This window comes from Eriocheir sinensis, chromosome 44 (genome assembly GCF_024679095.1).
Source record: "Eriocheir sinensis breed Jianghai 21 chromosome 44, ASM2467909v1, whole genome shotgun sequence".
Classification (NCBI taxonomy): Eukaryota; Metazoa; Arthropoda; class Malacostraca; order Decapoda; family Varunidae; genus Eriocheir; species Eriocheir sinensis.
This window is the reverse complement of record NC_066552.1, coordinates 301,375-327,004: the sequence shown is the minus strand read 5'-3', so window position 1 is coordinate 327,004 and position 25,630 is coordinate 301,375. Positions and strand designations below refer to the sequence as shown.

Sequence of the window (25,630 nt, the reverse complement as noted above, 5' to 3'; positions counted from 1 at the left end):
TCTCAAAATACTGCGCTTTTAAAGTATTACTACGAAACCTTCTTGCATAAGCAACTCGAACTTATCTATTGATAATACCAGAGTATACTTTTACTTTAATATATATATATATATATATATATATATATATATATATATATATATATATATATATATATATATATATATATATATATATACACACACACACACACACACACACACACTGTTAGTTAGACATTAATGAAGGGTTAATTGGTCATGCTTTTCTTAATATTGTGGGTGAGGCTGTGCATCGTCACCTCAGAAAGCCTCAAGGGATGTAGTACGGACAGAGTAAGAGAAGGGTTGAGATACACTGGTCCAGACTAAGTAGGTTTTCCTTAGCATGGTATATGCCGTCGCTGCGGCCCAAACCTCATTTTCCATATTTTCATATTCTGTCCTATCGCTCCTGTGGTTCAGCCCTGGACCCGCAGGAGTGGCGCTGTTTCTGGCGTCACCCTGCAGCGCGAGGGTAGGCCTGAGGCTGCCCGGCTGCCCTTACGAGTTTGTTTAGCTCAGTGCGGAGGTTGTCGTCGTTCGGTAGTTTTGTGTTTTTCCTACTTTCTCTGGTCTTCCTGACAACAGGTCAAGTTTAATCACGCTTGCCATCAGAGGTAGAAAAGCAACTCGAAAAAGGTATTTGGGTCTTCCAACATGCACTCAGTATTTCCGTTAGAAATTGACCAAAACATTCTTCATCTCACCTGATGTTCCTTCATCAATTGTAAGAATCATAAATTGTTCCCGTGACTTCTATAACACGGCAAGAATAGTCCAACATCTTCCCTTCTTTCATCATCTCTCTTCCCATCCTTTACATGTTGTTGTCCTCTTTCCCTTGAGCATGTTAAGATGTCTGCCGCCCTGCCCCTTTGTTCCTCCACCTCTCTTCCCATCCTTTACATTTTGTTGTCCTCTCTCCTTCTCTCTCATCGCTTTCATTTTCTCTTTCTCAAAGTCTCGTTTTTTTTTCTTTGGGCCGCTGAACAGGTAGCGTAGAGTAGGGGAGAGCGGGGCTAGTTGCATCGCGGGTAAGTTGCATCAGTGGACATAACTGGCGACTGAGCGCCTGTAGTAGCCTGACAGGCGGTTCAAATGTGTGTTGGTCAGTGCGGACATAGCTGCGGCAGAGAGAGGTGAATTGTGCAAGAGCTCTTGAATTTATGAGAAATTTACTGATTTCGACCCTGGTAAGTAATTTTTATCGATTTCACTATTTTTCTTGTACCTCATGTATTTATATTAGTAACAGTGATTTGAAAATATCTATATAATTCTGTACTATATGCGATTATTTTCCTTAAAAATTTGCATTAGAATGACCGTTAGTATATATTTAGCTGGCGATCAAATTTTGGTTTTTGTGAGGGGGCAAGTTGAATCATTCGCGACGGGGCAAGTTGAATCATGATTCAACTTGCCCCATTAGTAAATTTATTACATTATTTTTTATCAAAATATTCTTATGCATTCAACTCGTTTTATTGATTTCAGAAATGGTTCGGAACTACAAGAGGAAGACTGAACGTGGTTCAGCAACACCCCAACTAATGCAGGAAGCCGCTGATTTTGTTCGAAATAAGAATAAATCAGTGAGAGAGTCCGCACAACTGTTTGGTGTCCACTACTCAACCTTACAACGATTTATTCACAAAACATCCAGTAACACTGCTAAAAGCAATCCACATGTAGGCTATGCCAAACCAAGACAAGTATTTACATGTGAACAAGAAGAAGAATTAGTATCCTATCTGAAAACAGCAGCAGCAACAAGGTTCATCGGTTCAGTTTATTGTGAATTTGTATTTACTTAAGGTTCATCGGTTCAGTTTATTGTGGATTTGTATTTACTTATCATTGAAATAAACTCTCAAAAATTATAATTTGCTTATGATTCAACTTGCCCCTCATACTGATGCAACTTGCCCCGCAGATGGGGTAAGTTGCATCAAATTTATTTTGATTTATATATCAAAATTAAATATATAAGAAATTATTTTCATTAATATCTACGCGTGTGAACTCGATGATGAAGTATTGTATATTTATATACGACAACTGAATTTCAATTAAATGAATGTTACACAATTCTGTAGAAGGAAATGTAAAATTTGATGCAACTAGCCCCGCTCTCCCTCTCTACCTGATTCACCTGTTTTAGTAATAATAATAATGATGATAATAATGATAATGTGATCTTGCCTTCTGGTCTGCTGCTTGATCATTCTCTCATAGGAGTTTTGGTGAATCTTTTGCTTTTGGTTCGGGGGTCTCGACATCCAGCTTTTGACAGAATGTGGACAAGTCTTTGCTTTAATCCTATGGACCCTCCTGCAAGTTATCTTAGCCTTCAGTTTCCTTTCTCTGGCGCACCGCTGCTCTACTCCTGTCCCTCTGAGCAAAGGTGGTCTCTCGGAACCATCATTGCTACCTGCACAGCTCCGTTACATACCAAATTTTATTGCTTATATCAGATATTTCTGCAGACGTTATTTTTTACTTTATTACTATGATAGCTCGTGTCCTGCCCCTCTCTCTCTCACACACACACACACACACACACACACACACACACACACGTATAAGTAATGTTGAATAATTTTAAGATACACAGGAGGAAATACAGATGAAATGAAGCAATGAAATGTTTATTGTTAGGAAGCGCAGTGAATATTATATAATACTGCTGCATCGCTCTGTGTCTGATACGAGCGTTTGCGGTGCGAGGCGAGAGGCCCGGCGCACCCCAGCCACGCACGGTCCGCAGCACGAGCAGCCTTGGCACCAAGCAGCACTCGTGAGGCGGTGGCCGTGGCGGAACAGCTGGAGCAGCAGTTCCCATTCGCACTTCCATTAGCGATCTGAAGGAGATGGCAGCAGTTTGGTGCATGGCAATCTCAAATTTGGTTTAAAAATCAATATACTGAAAAACAATAATTTTTTTGGAAATGTTGTGAAGACTGAACTTTGAACCGATTTGCACGGTTATTCTCATGTGTGTGTGTGTGTGTGTGTGTGTGTGTGTGTGTGTGTGTGTGTGTGTGTGTGTGTGTGTATAAAAGTAAATGTGAAAGAAGGTTTTCATCCTTAAATATGCCCATATGAGCGCCCTTGTGCTCTAGTGGTTATCACACGTAGCCGCGGGATTGATCCCGCACAGGACAGTCGGCGCCCGGCCACCTAGTTGTTTCTCCTTTTCAAGTGACTTGATAAGTGGGCACCTGGAGAAAGCTGGGGAAGGTAATATGTGGTAACCTGATAATGGGTAATGAGTTCTTGTCCCCCGCAGGTCATGGCCAAAGATAGGAAAATGATCCCAAATGCAGTGCACACACCAGACTGCTCGCCACTCTGCCTACCTTAAGTTTGTGTACAGCAGCAGAAGTCGTCTCCCTGGCACCCGTCCCCTGCCTCTTGCTGAAATTCATCGCACTCTCCGTTGATGCCCGCAGCACTAATCTCCAGACAATCGAAGACCGCTTCAGCTGCCCGAAGAGAAGTGTTAGTGAACTCCATCCTCTCCAGCAAAGGTGCTAAATTTCATCTCTCCACCTTGTTCTCTGTCTCCCCTGGCCTCTGCATATCTTGGGCTGCTACTTTGTCATCAATTCTGTGCCTGACATGGCCTGCCCAAGTTTATTTCTTATTTTTAATCGTCATTAGAATATCATCAGCTTTGTTTGTTCCCTAATCTACAAGTATCCTTACCGTCTACTAGAGGCAAACAACATTTGCAGTGTGGACCGCATCCGCTAAAGGCTTCCTTCTCCCACACATTGCATTTACTTCTGCACTTGCCAGTTAGGTGCTCTTCGCTGTGGTCACCTTTACAAGTGGCTTGAGCTTTGCAAACTGCCAAAGGAATAAGAGTTATTAACACAGCCTTGTTGGAGGAGCTGTAACGGAACTTGTTAACCTCAAGTGTAGCTACACTGCTGCTGGGAATGAATAAATACACAGAAGGAAATACTAAAAACGTGTCAGGGGGGAAAGAGAATGAAGTAAATGTCAAGGAGGGAGAAGGGACGAAAGAAAGAAGAGGAAATATTTTGAAAAGAAAAATGAAGGAAATAAGAAGAGGAAGGAAATATAAAAGAAGAAGGGGATGAAGGAACAGTAAAAGTTCGCTATTTCGAACTCTGCTGTTGCGAAAACTCCAACCAGACGAATAACTGAAGTTGAGTTGGCTACATATAATACTAATTCCCTCAGTGCGTATGCTTTCGCGCCCAGGGATTTGGGATGGCATCCGATAGTCTTCAAAATTCACTGATCATCACAGGAGTGGGTCAGATTCTGTTTGAATGAGCGGATGTTATTCGGGCGAACGAATTTTTACCTTTGACTTTACACCTCTTACAAGGACAGCACCGCCACAGCACCGCCACATAAGTCGACCTTCCTAAACGCTGTGTTATTGGGGGCACTGTGGCACGCCGTTGTCTATTTTAAATGTACGTTACCCATACCTTTGAGAGGCCACAATAAACAGTAGCATTTCTACCGCTCACAAGAACAAGCCATCCCCACCCTCCCCCCGCTATGCTCACCGTCCTTCAGGGCACAGCAGCACACCGTGGGGTCGTCCCCGGTGCAGCCAGCGGCCACCTCCTTCTCCAGGGTGTTACACTCAGTCTTGAAAGCGCCGCCCTCCTCCAAGCACCATTTGATGTCACGCGCTGGCAGGAAAGGATCACTAAGTTAAGATCTGGGGAATGAATCTCTGTTTTCATCTAAGTTCAGCGTTTGTGTTAAGAACCCTCTTGAATGGCATTGGTTACAGAGGTTGACCGTGGTGTTCACTGTTCTCCAAGCTGTTGCACACTGTGCAGCTTGGGACTTGCAGTTGGTGTTAGAACCAATTTTCATGTCTTTCTCATCCTGGTTTAAAAGTGAAAGATGTTTTCAAGTCAATAAAACTAACAGTCTTCAAATGTAAGAAAAGGTAATTGTATCTCTTTCTGCTAAAACACTTGGAACATCGAAAGACACAGATCATTTGTACACGTGTAGTTATCAGAAATATTGGTTTCTGAAGAAAAAAAAAAAATGATTATTAATTTTCTCTTCCCCAAAAGTCGTGCCAGGCTGCTGTGGCCGACAGCGGTGCTCACCGTTCAGCTTGGCCGCACAACACTTGCAGCCGGTGCCGCAGCTGCCGTCGGTCTCCTCCTCCTCGTCCTCGCACGTTTTCCGGCAGAAGCCGTGTCCATGGGCACATGACGGCTTTGCTTGACATTCTAAAAAAAACCATAACATGGACCAGTTAGCTGAATGATAACACGTGGGCATGGCTGGTAATGGGCCGCAAGGCTAGTAGCGTGCCTCTATGGGTGAGTACCTTCTGGAGAGGATGTCCTACGGTTCTCCTTGGTCCCCTGGTGCACAGGTTTGAGAGAGAAACCTGAATACCATTGGTTATACTTGGTGTACACATGCGTATATTTAGGTGTTCAGTGTGTGTGTTGGAAGCAAGCAATGCAAGCAGCGGCCTAGGAACAAGCATCACCCACCGTCCTTGGCGCCGCAGCAACAGAAATGGGAGTTGGAACAGCCGTCGCCAACCGTGATTTCATTGGACGCGCATTTGGTCCTTATGGTGCCTCCTCCATTCAGGCAGTTCTCGATCAATTCAGCTGCGTGAATAAGTATGATAAACATAATGGTAGTTAAATACTGATGTCTGAACCATAAGTTTATAAAACAAAATATGATTTCGAACTTACACCTCCCATTCCGACTGCTTCCCAAGGCCTCAGGGAAAAGTAACCGTGTCTTCATGGTTGAGTTTCCGGATGTAGAAGTCGTGTAAAAACAGCAACTTCCACAAGAGGCTTTACAAATGGGCCAATTGAGGTGCCGATACTGAGAGCACGGGACAAAGATCAAGGGCTGTATTCTTAAACATTCCCGTGCCCCAGTACACACATCTAACAAGGCTTTCGTAGGAGTTGTGGGCATTTCCAGGGGTACTTTTTGACCCTGGTTGTGGTTTGACCCTCTAACTGTACCATGAACCAAAGAAACACACATTTAACAAGGGTTTCGTAGGAGTTGTGGGCATTTCCATAGCTGTTTTTTTTACCCTGGTGGTGGTTTGACCCTTGTACTTTTTTTTTTTTTTTTTTTTTTTTTACAGCAAAGGAGACAGCTCAAGGGCACAAAAAAGTAAACATTAATAAAAAAAAAAAGCCCGCTACTCGCTGCTCCTAAAAAGAATCCAAAGAGGTGGCCGAAAGATAAGTCAGTTTCGGGAGGAGAGGTGTCCTGATACCCTCCTCTTGAAAGAGTTCAAATCGTAGGCAGGAGGAAATACAGATGAAGGAAGATTGTTCCAGAGTTTACCAGCGTGAGGGATGAAAGAATGAAGATGCTGGTTAACTCTTGCATAAGGGGTTTGGACAGTATAGGGATGAGCATGAGTAGAAAGTCGAGTGCAGCGGGGCCGCGGGAGGGGGGGAGGCATGCAGTTAGCAAGTTCAGAAGAGCAGTCAGCGTGGAAATATCGATAGAAGATAGAAAGAGAGGCAACATTGCGGCGGAATTTAAGAGGTAGAAGACTATCAGTATGAGGAGGAGAGCTGATGAGACGAAGAGCCTTTGCCTCCACTCTGTCCAGAAGAGCTGTGTGAGTGGAGCCCCCCCACACATGAGATGCATACTCCATACGAGGGCGGACAAGGCCCCTGTATATGGACAGCAACTGTGCAGGGGAGAAGAACTGGCGGAGACGGTACAGAACGCCCAGCCTCGAGGAAGCTGATTTAGTAAGAGATGAGATATGAAGTTTCCAGTTGAGATTTTGAGTTAAGGATAGACCGAGGATGTTTAGTGTTGAGGAAGGTGATAGCTGGGTGTTGTCAAAGAATAGGGGATAGTTGTTTGGAAGATTGTGTCGAGTGGATAGGTGGAGAAACTGTGTTTTTGAGGCGTTGAAGGACACCAGGTTCTTCTTGCCCCAATCGGAAATAATAGTAAGGTCTGAGGCTAAGCGTTCTGCAGCCTCCAGCCTTGAGTCGTTAAGTTCCTGAAGGGTGGGTCTTCTATTAAAAGAAGTTGAATAATGCAGAGTGGAATCATCGGCGTAGGAATGGATAGGACAGTTCGTTTTGGAAAGAAGATCATCAATGAACAACAGAAGAAGAGTGGGAGATAGGACAGAACCCTGTGGGACACCACTGTTAATAGATTTAGGAGAACAGTGACCGTCTACCACGGCAGAAATAGAACGGTCAGAAAGGAAACTGGAGATAAAGGTACAGAGAGAAGGATAGAAACCGTAGGAGGGTAGTTTAGAAAGCAAAGATTTGTGCCAGACCCTATCAAAAGCTTTTGATATGTCCAGCGCAATAGCAAAAGTTTCACCAAAACGGCTAAGAGAGGATGACCAAGAGTCAGTTAAGAAGGCTAGGAGATCACCAGTAGAACGACCCTTGCGGAACCAATACTGGCGATCAGATAGAAGGTCAGAAGTGGAAAGGTGCTTTTGAATCTTACGGTTAAGGATTGATTCAAAAGCTTTAGATAGACAAGAAAGTAAAGCAATAGGACGGTAGTTTGAGGGATTTGAGCGGTCACCCTTCTTAGGTACAGGCTGTGTGAAGGCATACTTCCAGCAAGAAGGAAAGGTAGATGTTGACAGGCAGAGGCGAAAGAGTTTGACCAGGCAGGGTGACAGCACGGAGGCACAGTTTTTAAGGACAATAGGAGGCACTCCATCAGGTCCATAAGCCTTCTGAGGATTGAGGCCAGAGAGGGCATAGAAAACATAATTTGAAGAATCTTTATAACAGGCATAAAGGAGTCAGAGGGGTGATGAGTAGGAGGAATATGCCCAGAATCGTCCAGAGTGAAGATTTTAGAACAAGTTTGAGAGAAGAGTTCAGCCTTAGAGATAGATGAGACGGCAGTGTTGCCGTCAGGACTGAGGAGTGGAGGGAAAGATGAAGAAGTGAAGTTGGAGGAGATGTTTTTGGCTAGATGCCAGAAGTCACGGGAAGAGTTAGAGAAAGCAAGGTTTTGACATTTTCTATTAATGAAAGAATTTTTGGTTAGTCGGAGAATAGACTTGGCACGATTTCGGGCAGAAATGTAAAGTTCATAATTAGCATTAGTTTGAAGGCTCTGGTATCTTTTGTGAGCTACCTCTCTATCATTGACAGCACGAGAACAAGCGTGATTAAACCAAGGCTTTTTAGCGTGAGGAGTAGAGAAAGAACGAGGAATGTATGCCTCCATTCCAGAGACAATCACCTCTGTGATGCGCTGAGCACACACAGAGGGGTCTCTATCCTGGAAGCAATAATCATTCCACGGGAAATCGGAAAAGTACATCCTCAGGTCGTCCCACCGAGCTGAAGCAAAATGCCAGAAGCATCGCCTCTTCGGTGGGTCCAGAGGATGTACAGGAGCGATAGGACAGGATGCAGAAATAAGATTGTGATCGGAGGAGCCCAACGGAGAGAACAGTTTGACATACAATGAACCTAGAAAAACATTCATGAGAACTCGATTTATCTCCTTTTTGGCCTTTGGAAATAGTTGACATGAGAGGTGGAAGCGTCTGCATGAGAATACCACCCTAAATTTGTTTCTGGAGGTATGAACGAAAAAGCGTGGCTCCTTACCGTCCCCGGAGGGCACACAGCACCGGCACCCGCTCTCGCAGTGATCGTCTTTGATTTCATTTTCCGCGGTACCACAGCGGCCGCGGCACACCCCAGTACCCGAAGCACACTCCTTCTGGTCTACACACTCTGCGAGGAAGAAAGGGAAGGTCTCTCTCTCTCTCTCTCTCTCTCTCTCTCTCTCTCTCTCTCTCTCTCTCTCTCTCTCTCTCTCTCTCTCTCTCTCTCTCTCTCTCTCATATTAGCCATAAAGATCCCAGCTGATATTGGAGAATTTTCATAACAATTCCTGATGATGCCCTGGAAGTCTCTAAGGTGACCGTACGGGAGACGGCCCGGCAACTCCCGTATGGTCATCGCGCAAAGACACCCGTAAGGTCGCCATTTCGGGAGGACCTTGTGTATTCAGCCCTCCAGTCAGTTACTTACGCTCGGTCGATGCGCAGCAGCAGAACTTGTTGGAGCATCCGCCGGCCACGAGTCTCTCCGAGGAGGAACACTTAGCCTTAATGGAGCCGCCTTCCTCCACGCACCGCTTGGCCTCATCCACCGTTTCTGAGATAAGATTTTTTTTAATCTCACTATCTTCCAACCTCCTCGTCACGTCCTTCCTTCAAGCTATGTTTTGACAATTTTTTTTCCACGAGGGATAAGGGATGCAATAAATCTTAACAAGGTAGCAGCGACGGGCCAAATTTGTGGCTTTACCGTGTAGCAGCGACGGGCCAAATTTGTGCCATGATATAAGCCCCCCAAAATAGATGATACATAAACTGATCACAAATGCTTCGATGTATATAAGAACATAAGAACATAAGAACGCAGGAGTCTACAAGAGACCGGTAGGCCTGTACGAGGCAGCTCCTTTGACCCTAAGCTCCCGTGTATCTAACCCCACCTAATATCGCTGTCCATGAATTTATCTAATCTATTTTTGAATGTGACAATTGTATTGGCACTCACCACATGACTGCTAAGCCTATTCCACTCATCCATCACCCTGTTAGTAAACCAATTTTTGCCTATGTCCCTGTTGAATCTGAATTTATCCAGTTTAAACCCATTACTTCGTGTCCTACCCGGTTCTCTTACCAACAAAACCTTATGAATGTCTCCCTTATTAAAGCCCCTCATCCATTTATAAACCTCGATCATGTCTCCACGCACCCTTCGCCTTTCTAGAGAATGCAAGTTTAACTGTTTGAGTCTTTCCTCGTATGGCAAGTTTCTCAACCCCTGAATCATCTTAGTCATCCTCCTCTGCACCGATTCTAACATTTTGATATCCATTCTATAGTAAGGTGACCAGAACTGAACCGCAAAGTCAAGATGAGGTCTAACTAATGCTAAATATAGTTTGAGGAAGACTTCGGGGCTTCTGTTGCTTACGCTCCTTGAAATAAATCCCAGTACCCTATTAGCTCGATTTCTAGCTTGAATGCATTGTGCCCTTGGACGGAGATCAGAGCTCACTAAGACCCCTAAATCCCTCTCGCACCCAAATGGTTGAAATGGTTTGTGTGAGGGATGATTTTTTTCTCATTTTTCTCGCTTAGAGGGACCATTAAGAAACATGATCCCCGCTGCTACCAGGGCGACGCGTTGGCGGCGCGCAGAGCAGAAACAGTCATTACCGTCAGAAATGGGCGTGCAGCACTTGCAGTCATGACCGCATCCGGCGAGGTTCTCCCTCTCGAGCTTGGAGCAGTGCGAGCGGCAGTGTCCACGGCCGCCCGCACACGTCGGCTGGTTCAAACACACTGAAAAGCAAGGCGATGTCATGTCTCGTGGTGCATAGTTGTACTAAGATATCTATTACTCATCAGCGGGTGCCTCCTTTCCGGTACCATGTGGAAAGAGATAAGAGTATAGTACACTGATAACCGTGACTTGAGTGGGTATGACAACGCTACTTTGGATCACGTGGACCAGTTGTTGCATGAAGGTCTTGCCAATAATGCAACGTTGCCAGATTGTCGTACTCAGCCTCGTATGTTTGCCGATTTCCGACCCCAAAACTGCCTCCTCGACCCCAATAACTGCCTTCATATATAGTTATCGTTTAAAATGGTTAATCATTGGCGTTTTTTGGCAATAGCTATGGCTCAGAAACCGGTAAATACGAGGCTCTGAGTACGATAATCTGGCAACGGTACTTACCATCCTTTAGGCCGCAGCAACAGTAGTGGCTATTCGACGAGCAGCCCCAAGCCACCGGGTGCTCCAGCTCGTTGCACTGGGACTTGTACGCTCCGCCAGCCTTGGTGCACTCCTCCAGCTCATTGTGTACTGCAGGGCAAAATTAGCGACGCATCATTAACGAAAAGATTGGTTGAGGCGCGTCTTTTGGAAATAATTAAAGTCCTGGCATTTGCTGTGTTGTTTTATGGGAGGGAAGAAGTGTTGAACGCTTATTACATACAGGCAACTCAACCTTCGGCCTTGCTTTGCCTACTTTGCTGGGACACAAAATCATCACTAACTTAATTTTGCAACACGACCCTGTACTGCTGTCTTCACCCCTCGCATCCACCCATCCACTGCTACACCACAAGCATCACACATTCCTGCTTCACTTTCACTCACGAATTGACTTAGTTTCTGATATCAAGGACTTTGTAACACTGGGGCCGGATTCATCAAACCACTTACGAGACCTATTGATGGTAAGTCTTCTGGTAATTCCATCATCTAGGAACGCTCTTGATCTTAAAGCGACTCCAATGGCAATGAAGGAAGTGTCGACCAGGCCAGTACTTCATTCATTGTCGTCGGAGCACCCTAAACACAAGGATCATTCGTAGAGGACAGGTTTACTAAAAGACTTACCAACGACCGCGGTCTTGTAGTGGTTTCATGAATCCGGCCCCTGGACCTCACATCCCTGGCGAACCTAAAGATAAAGCGACATTCATAACATACGTCATCACTACTGGGAACGTTTCAAACATACGAAGGGCAATGTTCTTACCTTCTGTAGGCACCACACAACATTTGCAGCTCTCCCCGCAGTGACTCCCCTTGTCCTCCGTTTCCCAGACGTTGCACAAGGTCCTGCAGTGTCCTCGGCCGCTGGAGCACGTTGGCTGGGCTTGACACGCTGCCATGACAGACACGCGAAGGATTAGCCTCACGATAATTCTTAAAACTAAGGGCCATATTATCAAACTCCGAAGGCTTAGTCCATCTGTTTTAGAAGGCTCTCGCAGAAGTTGTCGGGGTATCCGTAGGTGATTTCCTGATCCTGGCGGTAGTTTTGGAAGGCGTCAGCGCCGTGAAAGGAAAAACACTCACGGCACCCCGACGTAGCTCCTCTCTGGCCTTGAAAAACGTTTACAAGAGCCCCGAACGTTTGATGATAAAGTGTAAGCATGGTGATGTGAGCTTTACGAGTGTCCCCGCCCGCCAGCTTGTCCTCTTTTTGTCATCTCTTTCATGGTCTGAGTCGTCTTCCCTACCAAAACCAAGCCAGATAAGTTCAGCCAATAAACACCGAAGCTAGAGAAGATGCAAAATAAGCTGCTATTCCCATAATAAATTGAAAAAGTTATCTTCCTTCGGTAGGGGGGTTCCCGTGGTCCAGTGGTAGAGTCTCCGCCTTGCGCTCCGGTGGGGTGCTGGAGCGTATAGGTTCGAGTCCTATCCGGTGCCATTGGGAGTGGAAAAGTGGGGGCTCTTTCCGACACCCCCAGCCCCGTTATATCCCCAACGAAATAACAAAAAAAAAATCATCCATCAGTAAGGAAGATTTTTTTCTTTTTTTTTTACAGCAAAGGAGACGCCTCAAGGGCAACAAAAAGAGTGCAGAGAGAGAAAAAAGTCCGCTACTCACCGCTTCCATAATAGACAAGAGTAAAGAGTGGCCAAAAGACAGGTCAATTTCGGATGGAGAAAAGAGAAAGAATAAAATTATACTAACTGTCCTTGGGCACGCAGCAGCAGAAGTGTGAGGCAGAGCAGCTCTCCGACACTTCCTCCTCTTCATTGGTGCACTCGTGTCTGTACGCCCCGCCGCCACTCACGCAGTTCTCCACCTCCTTCAGGGCGACCACTGGGGGCAAATAAACACTCAACTCATGAACCGGTCGATCCATGCCTGTCTACCTCCAGAGCCAACAATTAGTGGGTTTTGCTGAGGTTTAAGGTTCTTAGTGGGTGATAATGGGCTCTTACATTTTTTTGTTGCTGTTGTTGCATAAGGGTTTTCTTTTTACAGCGAGGGAGGCAAAAAAAAGGCAAAAAAACAAAAAAAAAACAGGGACCAAACGACCCTCTAGAACGCTGCTCCAATCAAAGAAAACAGAACGGGGAGTCAGACGGGAGCTCAACTTCGGGTGGGGACGCAACGTTGCCAGATTGTGTAACTCAGAGCCTCGTAGTTACCGGTTTTTGATCCATAATTATTGCCAAGAAACACCAATAGTTAAGTATTTTAACAATAACTCTATGTGAAGGCAGTTATTGGGGTCGAGGAGGCAGTTTTTGGGTCGGAAATAGGCAAACATAAGAGGCTCATCACGACAAACTGGCAGAGTTGTGGAGACGGGTCTTGGGGTCATATTTTAAAACATTTCGTCGCCCACGCTCACATACTTGACATGGCTTTCGTAGGAGCTGTAGGCCTTTCCAGAAGTAGTTTTATGACCCTGGTGGTAGTTTGACCCTTACTCTGTGCCATGAACCTTAAAAAACACTCATGAAAAACAGATTGATCCCCTCTTTGACCTTTAAAAATAGTTGATGTGAGAAGCGATGATGTCTTAAAAACGGCCCTTGTTGATACTCTAAGTCGTGGGCAGGAGGATATACAGACAATGGGAAGCTGTTCTAGAGTTTACAAGCGGAAGGGATGAAAGAATGAAGATGCTGGTTAACTCTTTGCATAAGGGATTTGGATAGAATACCTACACTATGTACTGTCCGGGGGAAGGGATGGCATGGTCCTCCCTTCTCCTTTGTCGTGAAAATGGGACAACGGGAAGCTGTTATAGAGTTTACCAGCGGAAGGGAAGAAAGAATGAAGATGCTGGTTAACTCTTTGCATAAGGGATTTGGATAGAATACCTACACTATGTACTGTCTGGGGGAGGGGATGGCATGCTCCTCCCTTCTCCTTTGTCGTGAAAATCATCAATAAACTTATCAATCAATCAAGCATGTGCAAGAGTAGAGTAGAAAGTCGTGTGTAACGGGGCCGCGGGAAGGGGGGAGGCATGCAGTAGGCAAGTTCAGAAGAGCAGTCAGCGTGAAAGTATCGATAGGAGATAGAAAGAAACTACTGGTAAGAATGAAGGGAGAAGGGTTAGTTGATGAGACATACTTAATCCACATCCATTAACGGTACACTATGCAAGCCACGAAACTTTGACAGACCTCCAGTAAGCGCGAGGCAGCATTTGCAGCTCTCACTTCCACAGTTGCCGTAAACCTCCTCCTCCCAAACATTGCAGCTGGTCCGGCAGTTGCCACGACCGTTTTCGCAGGTTGGCTGGGCGTTGCATGCTGGATGGAGAGGAAAGTAAAGCAATGTATCTTCCTGCAAAAGTCGAGTTTCTTCCTTTTCTTATCATTACTTTCGGATATATGAATGTTCCCTTTTTTTAGGAGTTCAGTATATTCCAAACAATAGCAAAACGATACCGTATCCTCGTGCAAAAGTTAAATTTCTACTTTTTTCCTCTTTAAGATATAGTAATGCCCAAGTAGCAAAGCAATATCGTATCCTCGTGCAAAAGTTGAATTTCTACCTTTTTTTTTCTCGATAATTTAGGATATAAGAATGCCCCGCTGCTAAGGCGTTAAGTATACTCAGAGCAATAACCTGCCGAGTCACAACGAATTTATACTGATATGGATTGAAGCCTTTGTCCGCATCTGCACTCGACGTCAAAGGGAAGCGCAACTTACTGTCATCGGGGGCGCAGCAACAGAAGTCGGAGCCGTGGCAACCCTCGCCGACCTCCTTCTCGTCCCTGGAACACTTCGTCTTGAACAGTCCACCAGCCTTCACGCACTCCGCCAGCTCCGTCGCAACTGTTGCAAAGATCATCAAGAAGAAGTTCCCATGTTAAACAGAGATAACTTGAAAAAGAAGCTCCCATATTTGACAGATAACTCAAAAAGGATCTCCCATGTTGGACAGCAATAACTCAAGAAGAGGTTCCCGCGTTGACTAGATATAACTGAAAAAGGATCTCCCATGTTGGACATAAATAATAAAAGAAGAAGTTCCCGCGTTGACTAGAGATAACTCAAAAAGGATCTCCCATGTTGGACAGAAATAATAAAAGAAGAAGTTCCCGCGTTAAACTGAGGACCTCAACTTTCAAGGATCTCCCCTGAAAGACACAGAGGAAGGAGAAAGAACCAATGAACCCGCCATGTTGGACACAGGTTAGTTTCAGAGAAGCTCTCATACCTTTGTTCTGGGGCGCACAACACTTGCAGTGGCCGCTGCAGCCGCCGTGTGTCTCGTCTTCCCATGCCTCGCACCACTCACGGCACTGCCCGCGATCGCCGTCACACTGCTTGGATTCGCAGACTGAAACAACGGAACAACACACGTTAGAATATCCTTAAGGTTGACAGATCCCTTACCCCGCTTGGATCTCTTCTGACGCCACCACTTGATGGTTTTCATGGAACTAGAGTGTGTTAATTTGAAAACTGTGAAATAAACAAAGCGTATATCGCATAAAAAGAAAGTACTACTAGTTGCAATAGGTAGGTACAAGTAAAAACTCAAGCTAGCTGGGAGACCTCTCGCCACATAATACCTGAAGGCCACTAAACTGCTGCGAAAACTTGCTCTAGTTCGACACATATGAAGACCATTTGGGTGGGGCCCGAATCACTATGGTCAGAGGACTTCCCGAGCGGGACCCCCCAACCGGACTTCATAGATTAGGCTGACTCTAGGCGGTTGAAGAACGTAAAGAGATACGGGAAACAGAAGGTATCCGTCATCTTACCGTCCACCGGTGCACAGCAGCAGTAGCCCTTGGACAGACAGCCGCGGCCCACCTCCTTCTCTGACTTGGTGCACGACCCCTTGAACGAACCTCCTGCGTCCTTGCACTTTTCCAGATCGAGGAGAACTGTGCAGTGAAGAGCGAGTTTGTTTATTGTTTGCGTCTGTAATACCCAGCGACAATATACACCCCACTTATGACTACGAAAACCAAAGCTAGAGCATAGGAAGAGTCATAAGAACATAAGAACATAAGAACGCAGGAGTCTGCAAGAGGCCGGTAGGCCTGTACGAGGCAGCTCCTTTGACCCTAAGCTCCCGTGTATCTAACCCCACCTATTATCGCTGTCCATGAATTTATCTAGTCTATTTTTGAATGTGACAATTGTATTGGCACTCACCACATGACTGCTAAGCCTATTCCACTCATCCACCACCCTGTTAGTAAACCAATTTTTGCCTATGTCCCTGTTGAATCTGAATTTATCCAGTTTAAACCCGTTACTTCGTGTCCTACCCGGTTCTCTTACCAACAAAACCTTATGAATGTCTCCCTTATTAAAGCCCTTCATCCATTTATAAACCTCGATCATGTCTCCACGCACCCTTCGCCTTTCTAGAGAATGCAAGTTTAACTGTTTGAGTCTTTCCTCGTATGGCAAGTTTCTCAACCCCTGAATCATCTTAGTCATCCTCCTCTGCACCGATTCTAACATTTTGATATCCATTCTATAGTAGGGTGACTAGAACTGAACCGCATAGTCAAGATGAGGTCTAACTAATGCTAAATATAGTTTGAGGAAGACTTCAGGGCTTCTGTTGCTTACGCTCCTTGAAATAAATCCCAGTACCCTATTAGCTCGATTTCTAGCTTGAATGCATTGTGCCCTTGGACGGAGATCAGAGCTCACTAAGACCCCTAAATCCTCTCGCACCCAGACCTACTTATGAGAGTGTCATTTAAGCAATAGTTATGTGAGGGGTTGTTCCTACCTACACTCAGAATACTGCACTTCCCTACATTGAACTCCATCTGCCATTTATCCGCCCAGTCATATAATCTGTTGAGTTCACCTTGGAGAATACTAGCGTCCTGATCCGACTCAATTACTCTACCGATCTTCGTATCATCTGCAAATTTACTAACATCACTACTAATTCCTGTGTCTAAGTCATTGATATAAATAATAAACAAAAGTGGACCTAATACCGAACCTTGTGGGACCCCACTCGTAACACATCCCCAGTCAGATCTTTTACCATTGATTTGCACTTTGCGTCCTATTGCTAAGCCACGCCTTGACCCAGTTCAAAACTTTACCCTCTACTCCGTGAGCCTGTAATTTAAGCAACAGTCGTTGGTGAGGAACTTTGTCAAACGCTTTACTAAAATCAAGATAGATTACATCATAATTTTCATCTCTGTCAACCGCCTCAAATACTTTATTGTAGAAGGACAAGAGATTGGTGAGGCATGACCTACCTTTTGTGAACCCATGCTGCGAGTCGTGAATTAAGCTATGTTTCTCTAAATGCTCCTGAATGTTCCTGGCTATTATGGACTCCAGCATCTTCCCTATAACCGCTGTTAAGCTAATTGGGCGATAGTTTGAAGCAACTGACCTGTCCCCTTTTTGAAAATCGGCGTCACATTAGCTACTTTCCATAGGCTCGGCACATAGTTAGTATTTACCGACATCTTAAAGATGTCGGTTAGTGGGTCACTGATTATATCACCTAGCTCCTTTAATACCCTCGGAAATATCCCGTCAGGACCTGGCGACTTGTTCTTCTTAAGCTTATCTATCTCATCCTGAACTACTTGCCTGGTAATGATTATATCCCTCAATTTATCGCCATCCCCGCCCTCGTACACCTGAACTCTTTCCGGTATAGTCGTTCGATCCTCCTGTGTGAATACTGAAAGGAAGTAGTCGTTCAACAATGTGCTCATATTTTCGTAATTTTCTACTAGCTCCCTGTGTTTGTTTTCAGCGGTCCAATTTTCTCCCGTGTTTTTGTTCTATACATCTGAAAGAAGCCCTTAGGATTACTTTTCGCCTCATTTGCTACTTTGATCTCATAGTTCTTTTTGCTATCCTGGTGTTTTTCTTAACTAATCTAGATAGTTCGACGTACCGGCCCCTGAGATGTGTTTCCCCATTCTTTATTTTCTGATAAATTCCCTTCTTTAACCCAATCTCGTGTTTTAGTCCACGAGTCATCCACTTAGGATCATTGTTTTCTTTTCTAAGTGTTCGCTGTGGTATATGCTGTTCTTGCCCCTCTACTATTACTCTAACTAAATTATTGTAAGACATTTCTACCTGGTTCTCCTGGCTCTCCAATCCGCAGTTCTGGCCCTCATGAATCCCTAAATTATCCCAGTTTACCCCTTCAAGATGTCTTCGAAGCCCCTCGTAGTTTGCTCTTCTAAAATCTGGCACTAACACTGGGTTTGGATCACGGGTTACCGCCCAGTCTAACCTAAAACGAACCGTTCTGTGATCACTATTTCCTAACTCTCCGCCCACCTCCAACTCCAACTCCAACTCCAACTCCAACTGACCAACTTAATCACTGGCGTCAAGCTGTGCCAAAAGAGCCGCGCGAAATGGACCGTATTGGTTATACAGGCAGCGCCACATGTGGCCACTCCACGCTGAATTTTCCATAGAGTTCAAGTTATAGACTAGCTTGCGTCTGAGGATGTCTTAGGGGTACACGGCCATGATGCCGCCGTCGCCCCAAGCCGATGATTGCACATACTTCGCTCCTACCCGATTTCAGTTTTTCTCCATGTCAAATAGTAGAGTCAGGAAATCTGGTAGGAGTAAAGTGTGTGCAGTCGTTGGCTTGGAGCGGTGGCGGCACCAAGGCCTTGTATCCTGGAGGCAGCCTCAGACGCACTCTAGTACATAACTTGAGTTCTATGGAAAGTACTGCTTTGACAGTTCACTGAATGGCCACGTGTGGCGCTGCTTGTATAGCCAATACGGTCCATTCAAATTGATGCTGAAACTTGAATAATTAATGGATGGTGATTCAGTAGAGGGAAGGCTTTGGGGTTGCCTGGGATCGCAAAGTTTGGAACGTGAGCCGGGGGCGATGATGCTCACCGTTCACCGTGGCCACACAACACCTGCAGAAGGAGCCGCACTCCCCGGTCACTTCCTCCTCCCAGCTGTTGCACTTGTCCCTGCAGTGCCCGCGGCCGCTGTCACAAGCCAGCTCGGCCTGACACTTGGAGTCTGAAAGACAAAGAAAGATCATGATTAGCACGTGCAAATATTTGAATCAGAAGTTCCAGGGCAAATCCTGTCGCCAGCCGCCCAACCACTCTTTCACTCTAGAACATTCATATTCAGAACAACCTTTATTTAGGCCGCTGAGGCGCTTACGACCTTCTGATCATTCTAGAAAACTAATATATGTCCAGAACAAAGCGAGGTTGATCACCGAGTTTGGTGTCGATGCAGCATTTGCAGTTGTCGCCTAGACAGCCGCTGGTCGACTTGCTGCCGGAGGGACAACGTGTCCTGCAGGTGCCGCCCGCCGCCGCACACTCCGTCTCCGGGTGGCACACTGAAAAGATAATCCAGAAAACTCTCTTTAGCTTGACACGTCTCTCCGATGCATTCCTTGCCTTCAGTACTGAGTTAATCCCATACGCCTTGCCTCCAGTAAGAGTAGAGCGCTTATCCAGCAATTGCCAGAGTCCGTCAGCAGGCACTCACCGTCCAGGGTCGCCTCACAACACTTGCAGTGGGGGCCGCAGTTCCCTGAGGTCTCGTGTTCGTGGGAATTGCACGTGCTCCTGCAGATGCCGCGGCCGTCACTGCAGTCCGACTTGGCGTCACAAACTGAAGAGGCAATGGCGTTTTGTAAATAGTTACTTCTCCTTAAGGGAACCCTCCTACTCTCTTAAGAGGAGAGGATAAAGTCAGCTCTTTAACCACCTCCGATCATTTGACAGTAAAGCAGGGGGACAGTAGAGGTGTGTAATCCTATCTCCAGCCCGCCCCTCGTACCGTCCTTCAGGGCGCAGCAGCAGAACTGGCTCGCCGAGCAGCCGCCGGCCACCTCCCGCTCCTTGGAGGAACACTTGGTCTTGATGGAGCCCCCAGCCTTCACGCAGCGCTTCACCTCGGCGAATTCTGTTTGAAAAAGCAAAGCCAAACTCTAAAACAAATGGCTAGTCCTTACTTGTGTTCTTGTGAGATTAACCACCTACTGCACCAGACATCCCTTTCTTTTCGCTCACCGCTAAATGCTACATTAGAGTAGCCAAGTCAGGTCCAATACCGAGCCACCCTGATGCATTAACAACCCGATATATCATTAGGAAATTTGACCCGAAATGGCAATGAAAATGATTCCAAGCCCCCCCGTATCCTCACCGTTGATCGCAGCGACGCAACACTTGCAGTGGTTGCCGCAGAGGCCGTGCTTCTCCTTCTCCATGACGAAGCAGGTGGCGCGGCAGTGGCCTTGGCCCCCGTCACAGGACGGCAGCGCCTGGCATACTGGGGAGTGGGGGGAGGGGGGTCAGGAAACGCGTCTTGAGGGGCGACATCACAAGCGTATACAGGGGAAGGGGCACAACTTTTTTTCATATTCTTACACATAAAAGAAGTCATCCACAGTCCTGTCTCGATATACAAATGCCGTGACTGTCAAAAATATAACAGCCCGCGCTAACTGGATGACGCAGTGCTGCCACCTGTGAGAAAGACAAACAAATAGCGGGACAGAAGTTGTGCCAGCATGGAGGGGCATTCGAGGTGAGGTGAGGTTAGCTTAGGGAGAGGTTAGATAAGGCTAGATGAAGTTAGGATAGCTTTTAAGGTTACGTTACATTACTAGATTAGGTTAGGTGAAGGTGGGCATGTGGGGGTATCAGAGGTGAGGTTAGGATACACTGGACCCACCATCGACAGGGGCGCAGCAACAGTACTTGTGTGAGCAGCCTCCAGCGACGGGCTTCTCCCCCTCGGAACAGCGGGTCTTCAGTGAGCCTCCTGCTTGGACACACTTATCCACGTCCAGGCATTCTGCGGCGAACGGAGGCAACGCTCGTATAGCTGGACTGGAGAATCTATTGACATGTTATATTTCAATACCACCAGACTAACCCCGTGCCCATTGACCCCAGACATGATCCCGCCAAGGACCCCCAGATGACCAGACCAGCACGTATTCCCTATCTCTCTACTGGTATGCGGTGCCCACTCTTGAACGGGGTAGGTTAGGTTAGGTTAGGCAAGGCTTTGTTGGAGTCATCTAGGGTGATTTTGAGTGGGAATCACAAAGAGTATTTTTCAGAGCACCCCACTCTTGAACAGGGCAGGTTAGGCAAGGCTTTGTTGGAGTCATGTAAGATAATTTTGAGTGGGAATCACAGAGAGTATTTTCCAGATCACCCCATGGTTAGTTTCGAAGCTACAGCCAAGCGTCATCGGGGACCACATAGTCGTAGAGAGATTCGGAATATGCGACCCGGGCATGAGCGTATAGGGTCTGGCCGCTCGACCCTCACCGTCAGTCACAGACACGCAGCAGCGGCAGCTGTGGCCGCAGCCTCCGGGTTTCTCTGTCTCCCCAATTTCGCATGAGAAGCGGCACTGCCCCCATCCATCGTCACACGCTGGCTGGGCCTTGCACACTGCGGCGGGGAAACAGCAATATAATAATGGCGACGAATGGCACAGCACTACAGAGGTCAAAGGTCCAGCACTCTGTTACTATTTGCTATCTAATGTAAAATTGTATTAACTCCTGTTGAGATTTTCGTCGGCATAGGATGCTGAGAAATGCAGAACAGGGTCAGTGCTATAGGGTAAGATGGTACAGTCAGCTTGGGAATGATCCTTGATGAGTAGTGGAAGTAGTAAGGGGAAAAGATCAGTGACGGTCGACACATCAGAAACACATCCGCTAGAGAGAAACCACAAACTGAATATAGAAAGAGAGGGATGAAATATGACCAACTAACTGGCAAAGTAACCTCCGAAATAGTAAGTAATGAATAAGCAACTCAAGCCAATCGTTACCTTCAGACACGGGCACACAACACGTGCAGTGCGCACCGCAGTGGGCGTCTGTCGGGGCCTCTCCATTCTTACACGCGCCTCGGCAGTGGCCGCGGCCCTGGTCACACTGAGACTGGCCTTCACAAACTGAAAAATGACGGAAACACCTTGGTATTACCTCTTGTTCTCTCTCTCTCTCTCTCTCTCTCTCTCTCTCTCTCTCTCTCTCACACATACACATCAGGAGCATGCTAGGGTCGCCTCCTCACCATCGCTAGACGCAACGCAACACTTGCAGTCATCGCCAACACACCCGCCCTTCACCTCGACGTCCCAGGCGCCACAGCTCTTCTTGCACTCCCCGTGTGCGGCGATGCACTCTGCCTTGGGGTTACACTCTGGAAAGAAGGATTGGTGGGCCTCTTTTAGATACAAGCGATACATACAGTGGTTTGGGGCCGCTTTGTCTGTTGGGACTTGATCTTAGGTGTCATGTTGTTTCCATAAGAGCCCCGTGATATTCAAATTGATGCGGATATAAGTGTTTTTTTGGGCTTCAGATATCGTCAGGGTCTCGAAGCTGATCCGCGCGAAATTCAAATTGATGCGGATATAAGTGTTTTTGGGGGGCTACAGATATCGTCAGGGTCTCGAACCTGATCCGCGCGAAATTCAAATTGATGCGGATATAAGTGTTTTTTGGGGGCTACAGATATCATCAGGGTCTCGAACCTGATCCGCGCGAAATTCAAATTGATGCGGATATAAGTGTTTTTTTGGGCTTTAGATATCGTCAGGGTCTCGAAGCTGATCCGCGCGAAATTCAAATTGATGCGGATATAAGTGTTTATTGGGGCTTCAGATATCATCAGGGTCTCGAAGCTGATCCGCGCGAAATTCAAATTGATGCGGATATAAGTGTTTTTTGGGGGGCTTCAGATATCGTCAGGGTCTCGAAGGTGATGCGCGCGAAATTCAAATGGATGCTGATGCAAGTGTTTCTTGGGGGCTGCAGATATCGTCAGGGTCTCGAAGGTGATCCGCGCGAAATTCAAATTGATGCGGATATAAGTGTTTTTATGGGGCTGCAGATATCGTCAGGGTCTCGAAATTGATCTTTTGGGGGCTGCAGATATCGTCAGGGTCTCGAAATTGATCCGCGCGAAATTCAAATTGATGTGGATATAGCTGTTTTTTGGGGGGCTGCAGATATCGTCAGGGTCTCGAAATTGATCCGCGCGAAATTCAAATTGATGTGGATATAACTGTTTTTTGGGGGGCTGCAGATATCGTCAGGGTCTCGAAGTTGATCTTGAGAATGAGGCGTGGACACCAGGCGCGGCTTTCTACCAGCAACTGCACGTGCGAAGGTCATTGACTCTGCACTTACTTTGCTTGACAGGGGCGCAGCAGAGGCAGTCATTCCCCTTGCAGCCCTTGGGTATCGCCTTCTCGTTGGGGTTACACGTTGCCTTGCACTTCCCTCCCTTCTTCCAGCATTTCTCCTTGACAATGCACACGGACGCTCCTGCAGGGAATACGAGGAAAGAACATACGAGTCATACTGGAAACAGTAACCCTTTGAATATATACGATGTAGGTATGTTAAGGTCTTTTCTTTGGAAGGCGTGGCTTTTGCTAGGCTAGGCTAAGCTCATGACTTCTACACTGTGGCAAAATATCATGGAGAAAAAAGGAATATGGACTAATGCAAACTAAACCGACATTCACGCCTCGCACGCTTTGGGCCTTGTCAGACTATCACTAGGCTCATAAAACTACTGAGATGTACCTACAACCTCTGCGAAAGCCTTGTGTGTAAGCCCCGGGTAGACCAGAGGAAGGAACTCACCCAATTTATGTTCCAGGCTCTCACCGATGTCCGTCCCGTTCTTGTCAAATCGCGCCAGTGCTGAGGAAAAGGTTACAACATCGTTAACTTACGTCGGTAGTCTCGGATCCCTCCGCCTCTAGCATCCGTTATTTCCAAGAGCCAAAAATGGGATCAATCGGGTTTTCATTTTTTTTTTACAACAAAGGAGACGGCTCAAGGGCAACAAAAAAAGGTATAAAAAAGCCCGCTAATCGCAGTTCCCACAAAGACAAAAGAGAAAAGTGGCCAAAAGAGAGGTCAGTTTCGGGTGGAGAGGTGTCTTGATACATTCCTCTTGAAAGAAGCTTTGTATTAGTGGGGAAAAGAGTGGGAGGGGGGGGGAGTCCTTCATCTCGTTACTTGTGGCAGAACTAGAGGGACTCAACATGTGATATATATGAACAAACGTAAGGCGCTTTAGGATTTCCCTCTCCTAGCGAAGGTCAACACTGCTCTAAGGGATGTGTTCCAAACCTACAAGGACTCATCATGTAATATATATGAATACGCATAAGATTTCCCCCTCCTAATGAAGGTCAACACTCCTCTAAGGAATGTGTTCCAAACCTACAAGGACTCATCATGTAATATATATGAATACACCTAAGATTTCCCCCTCTCAGCAAAGGTCAACACTCCTCTAAGGGATGTGTTCAAAACCTGCAAGGACTCATCATGTAATATATATGAATACACCTAAGATTTCCCCCTCTCAGCGAAGGTCAACACTGCTCTAAGGGGTGTGAGTGACCAACCGCGCCACTCACATGCAAAGCAGCACCACCCGTCGGAACAGTCTGATGCTTCGGCCAAGTTCTCGGAGCACTTCTCAGCGTTCGCCACACACTTGCCACCGACGAGGGCGCAGGACCACTCCTCCTCCTGTTGTTGCGCCGTGCACGAGTGGGTGGCGCGGGAATGGGAGAGAGAGAGAAGGATGGAATGGATCAAGTCATGTTATTCATTTGTTTCCAGTGGTTTTGTTTTCTCGTGTGTAATTCCACCATAGTTCTCGCTAGGCATTTATTACATATACTCGTGTAAAGGTCAAATTTTTAACCTTTTTTTTTTTGGTTGATTAAATTTAGGGAACGACTTTTTGACATGGCCACTGGGCAGGCTTACACTTAGACCTGAATGGTGCATATCACAGCCATGGGGTGAGGGAGCGACTTTTGACATGAAATCAACTTTGACACAAGTATACCAAACACGAGTGTTTGCAGTGCTTCAAACAACAAGCAGTGAGATATCAACCTCAACCATTACCCGTGAAGTTCATTGGGGAAATATTTCAAGAGGTATTGTCCAGGAGAGGAACAAGTCAGGAGGGAAATGTTCAGGAAGGGAAAGTTTCAAGGGGGGCGACTGTCCGGGAGAGGAAGACGTTCAGGGGGGAGTTAAGTCTTGGGGGAGTTCTCAGGGAGGAATGGGTCCAAGTCGAGCAGAAAACTTCCAGGAAAAACAGTCGGAGGGGCAAACGTCGGTGTGGAGTAGGTCCTAGGTGAGACGAACACTCCCTGTGGCGTGTAGCACTAAGGAACAAGTCTTACCTTCTCGTTGCCGGCGGTCAGGTCGTCTGCCAGCACGGCTGTCGCCAAGGAGACAACCAACCACCATCCAGCTGTCATCTTCATGCTGAGGGGACTTTGCTCTTTGACAAAACAAAGGTTGACGTACAGAACCGTGGCGCGGATCCCTGTGAGGTACATGTGCTAGGTCTTGTCCTTATATACTTGTCCCTTCCCCAGCCGTGCCACCTGTTACCATAGTACACACTTGGTGTAATCACGAAGACTTGATTTGCATGTCGAATGGAGATGTTATCCATGTTAGCATGTTAGTGATTCATACCATGTATAATACCAGAGGCGAAAGGTTAGCAACAGACTTTGTTTTGAGGCCTTTGTGATTACAAGAATGCAAGTGACAATTTGAAAAAGTGAAAAACTTTGGTTAAGCTTCAGTTCTTCGCATGTTCCAATAGTCATTGTTGTGTAATGTCATATTGAACCCCACATATTATAACGCAGCGATTTTGAACCTTGGCAGTTAATCCTAATGCCTCGAGTCACACCTCCAGGAGTCTGAGGCCACTTCTAAG

At 46.4% G+C, this 25,630-nt stretch overlaps 1 protein-coding gene across 1 annotated transcript; it reads right to left on the bottom strand.

Moving 5' to 3' along the window:
- Positions 1-2,656: 2,656 nt before the first annotated feature.
- On the bottom strand, positions 2,657-25,223 carry LOC126980234 (multiple epidermal growth factor-like domains protein 6). Its single transcript, XM_050829864.1, has 29 exons — positions 25,080-25,223; positions 24,294-24,408; positions 23,506-23,565; positions 23,044-23,181; positions 21,923-22,051; positions 21,675-21,800; positions 21,161-21,286; positions 20,553-20,675; positions 20,022-20,147; positions 19,653-19,778; positions 19,359-19,484; positions 19,081-19,206; positions 18,741-18,872; positions 15,623-15,748; positions 15,070-15,192; positions 14,559-14,684; positions 14,025-14,153; positions 12,571-12,702; positions 11,623-11,751; positions 10,812-10,940; positions 10,286-10,411; positions 9,081-9,206; positions 8,652-8,780; positions 5,538-5,660; positions 5,139-5,264; positions 4,575-4,703; positions 3,733-3,876; positions 3,384-3,509; positions 2,657-2,885 (listed from the first exon to the last, which is right to left on the bottom strand). The coding sequence occupies exons 1-28, from the start codon at positions 25,161-25,163 to the stop codon at positions 3,385-3,387; spliced, it is 3,459 nt and encodes a 1,152-aa protein (XP_050685821.1). The 5' UTR covers positions 25,164-25,223; the 3' UTR covers positions 2,657-2,885; position 3,384.
- Between the last annotated feature and the right edge of the window lie 407 nt (positions 25,224-25,630).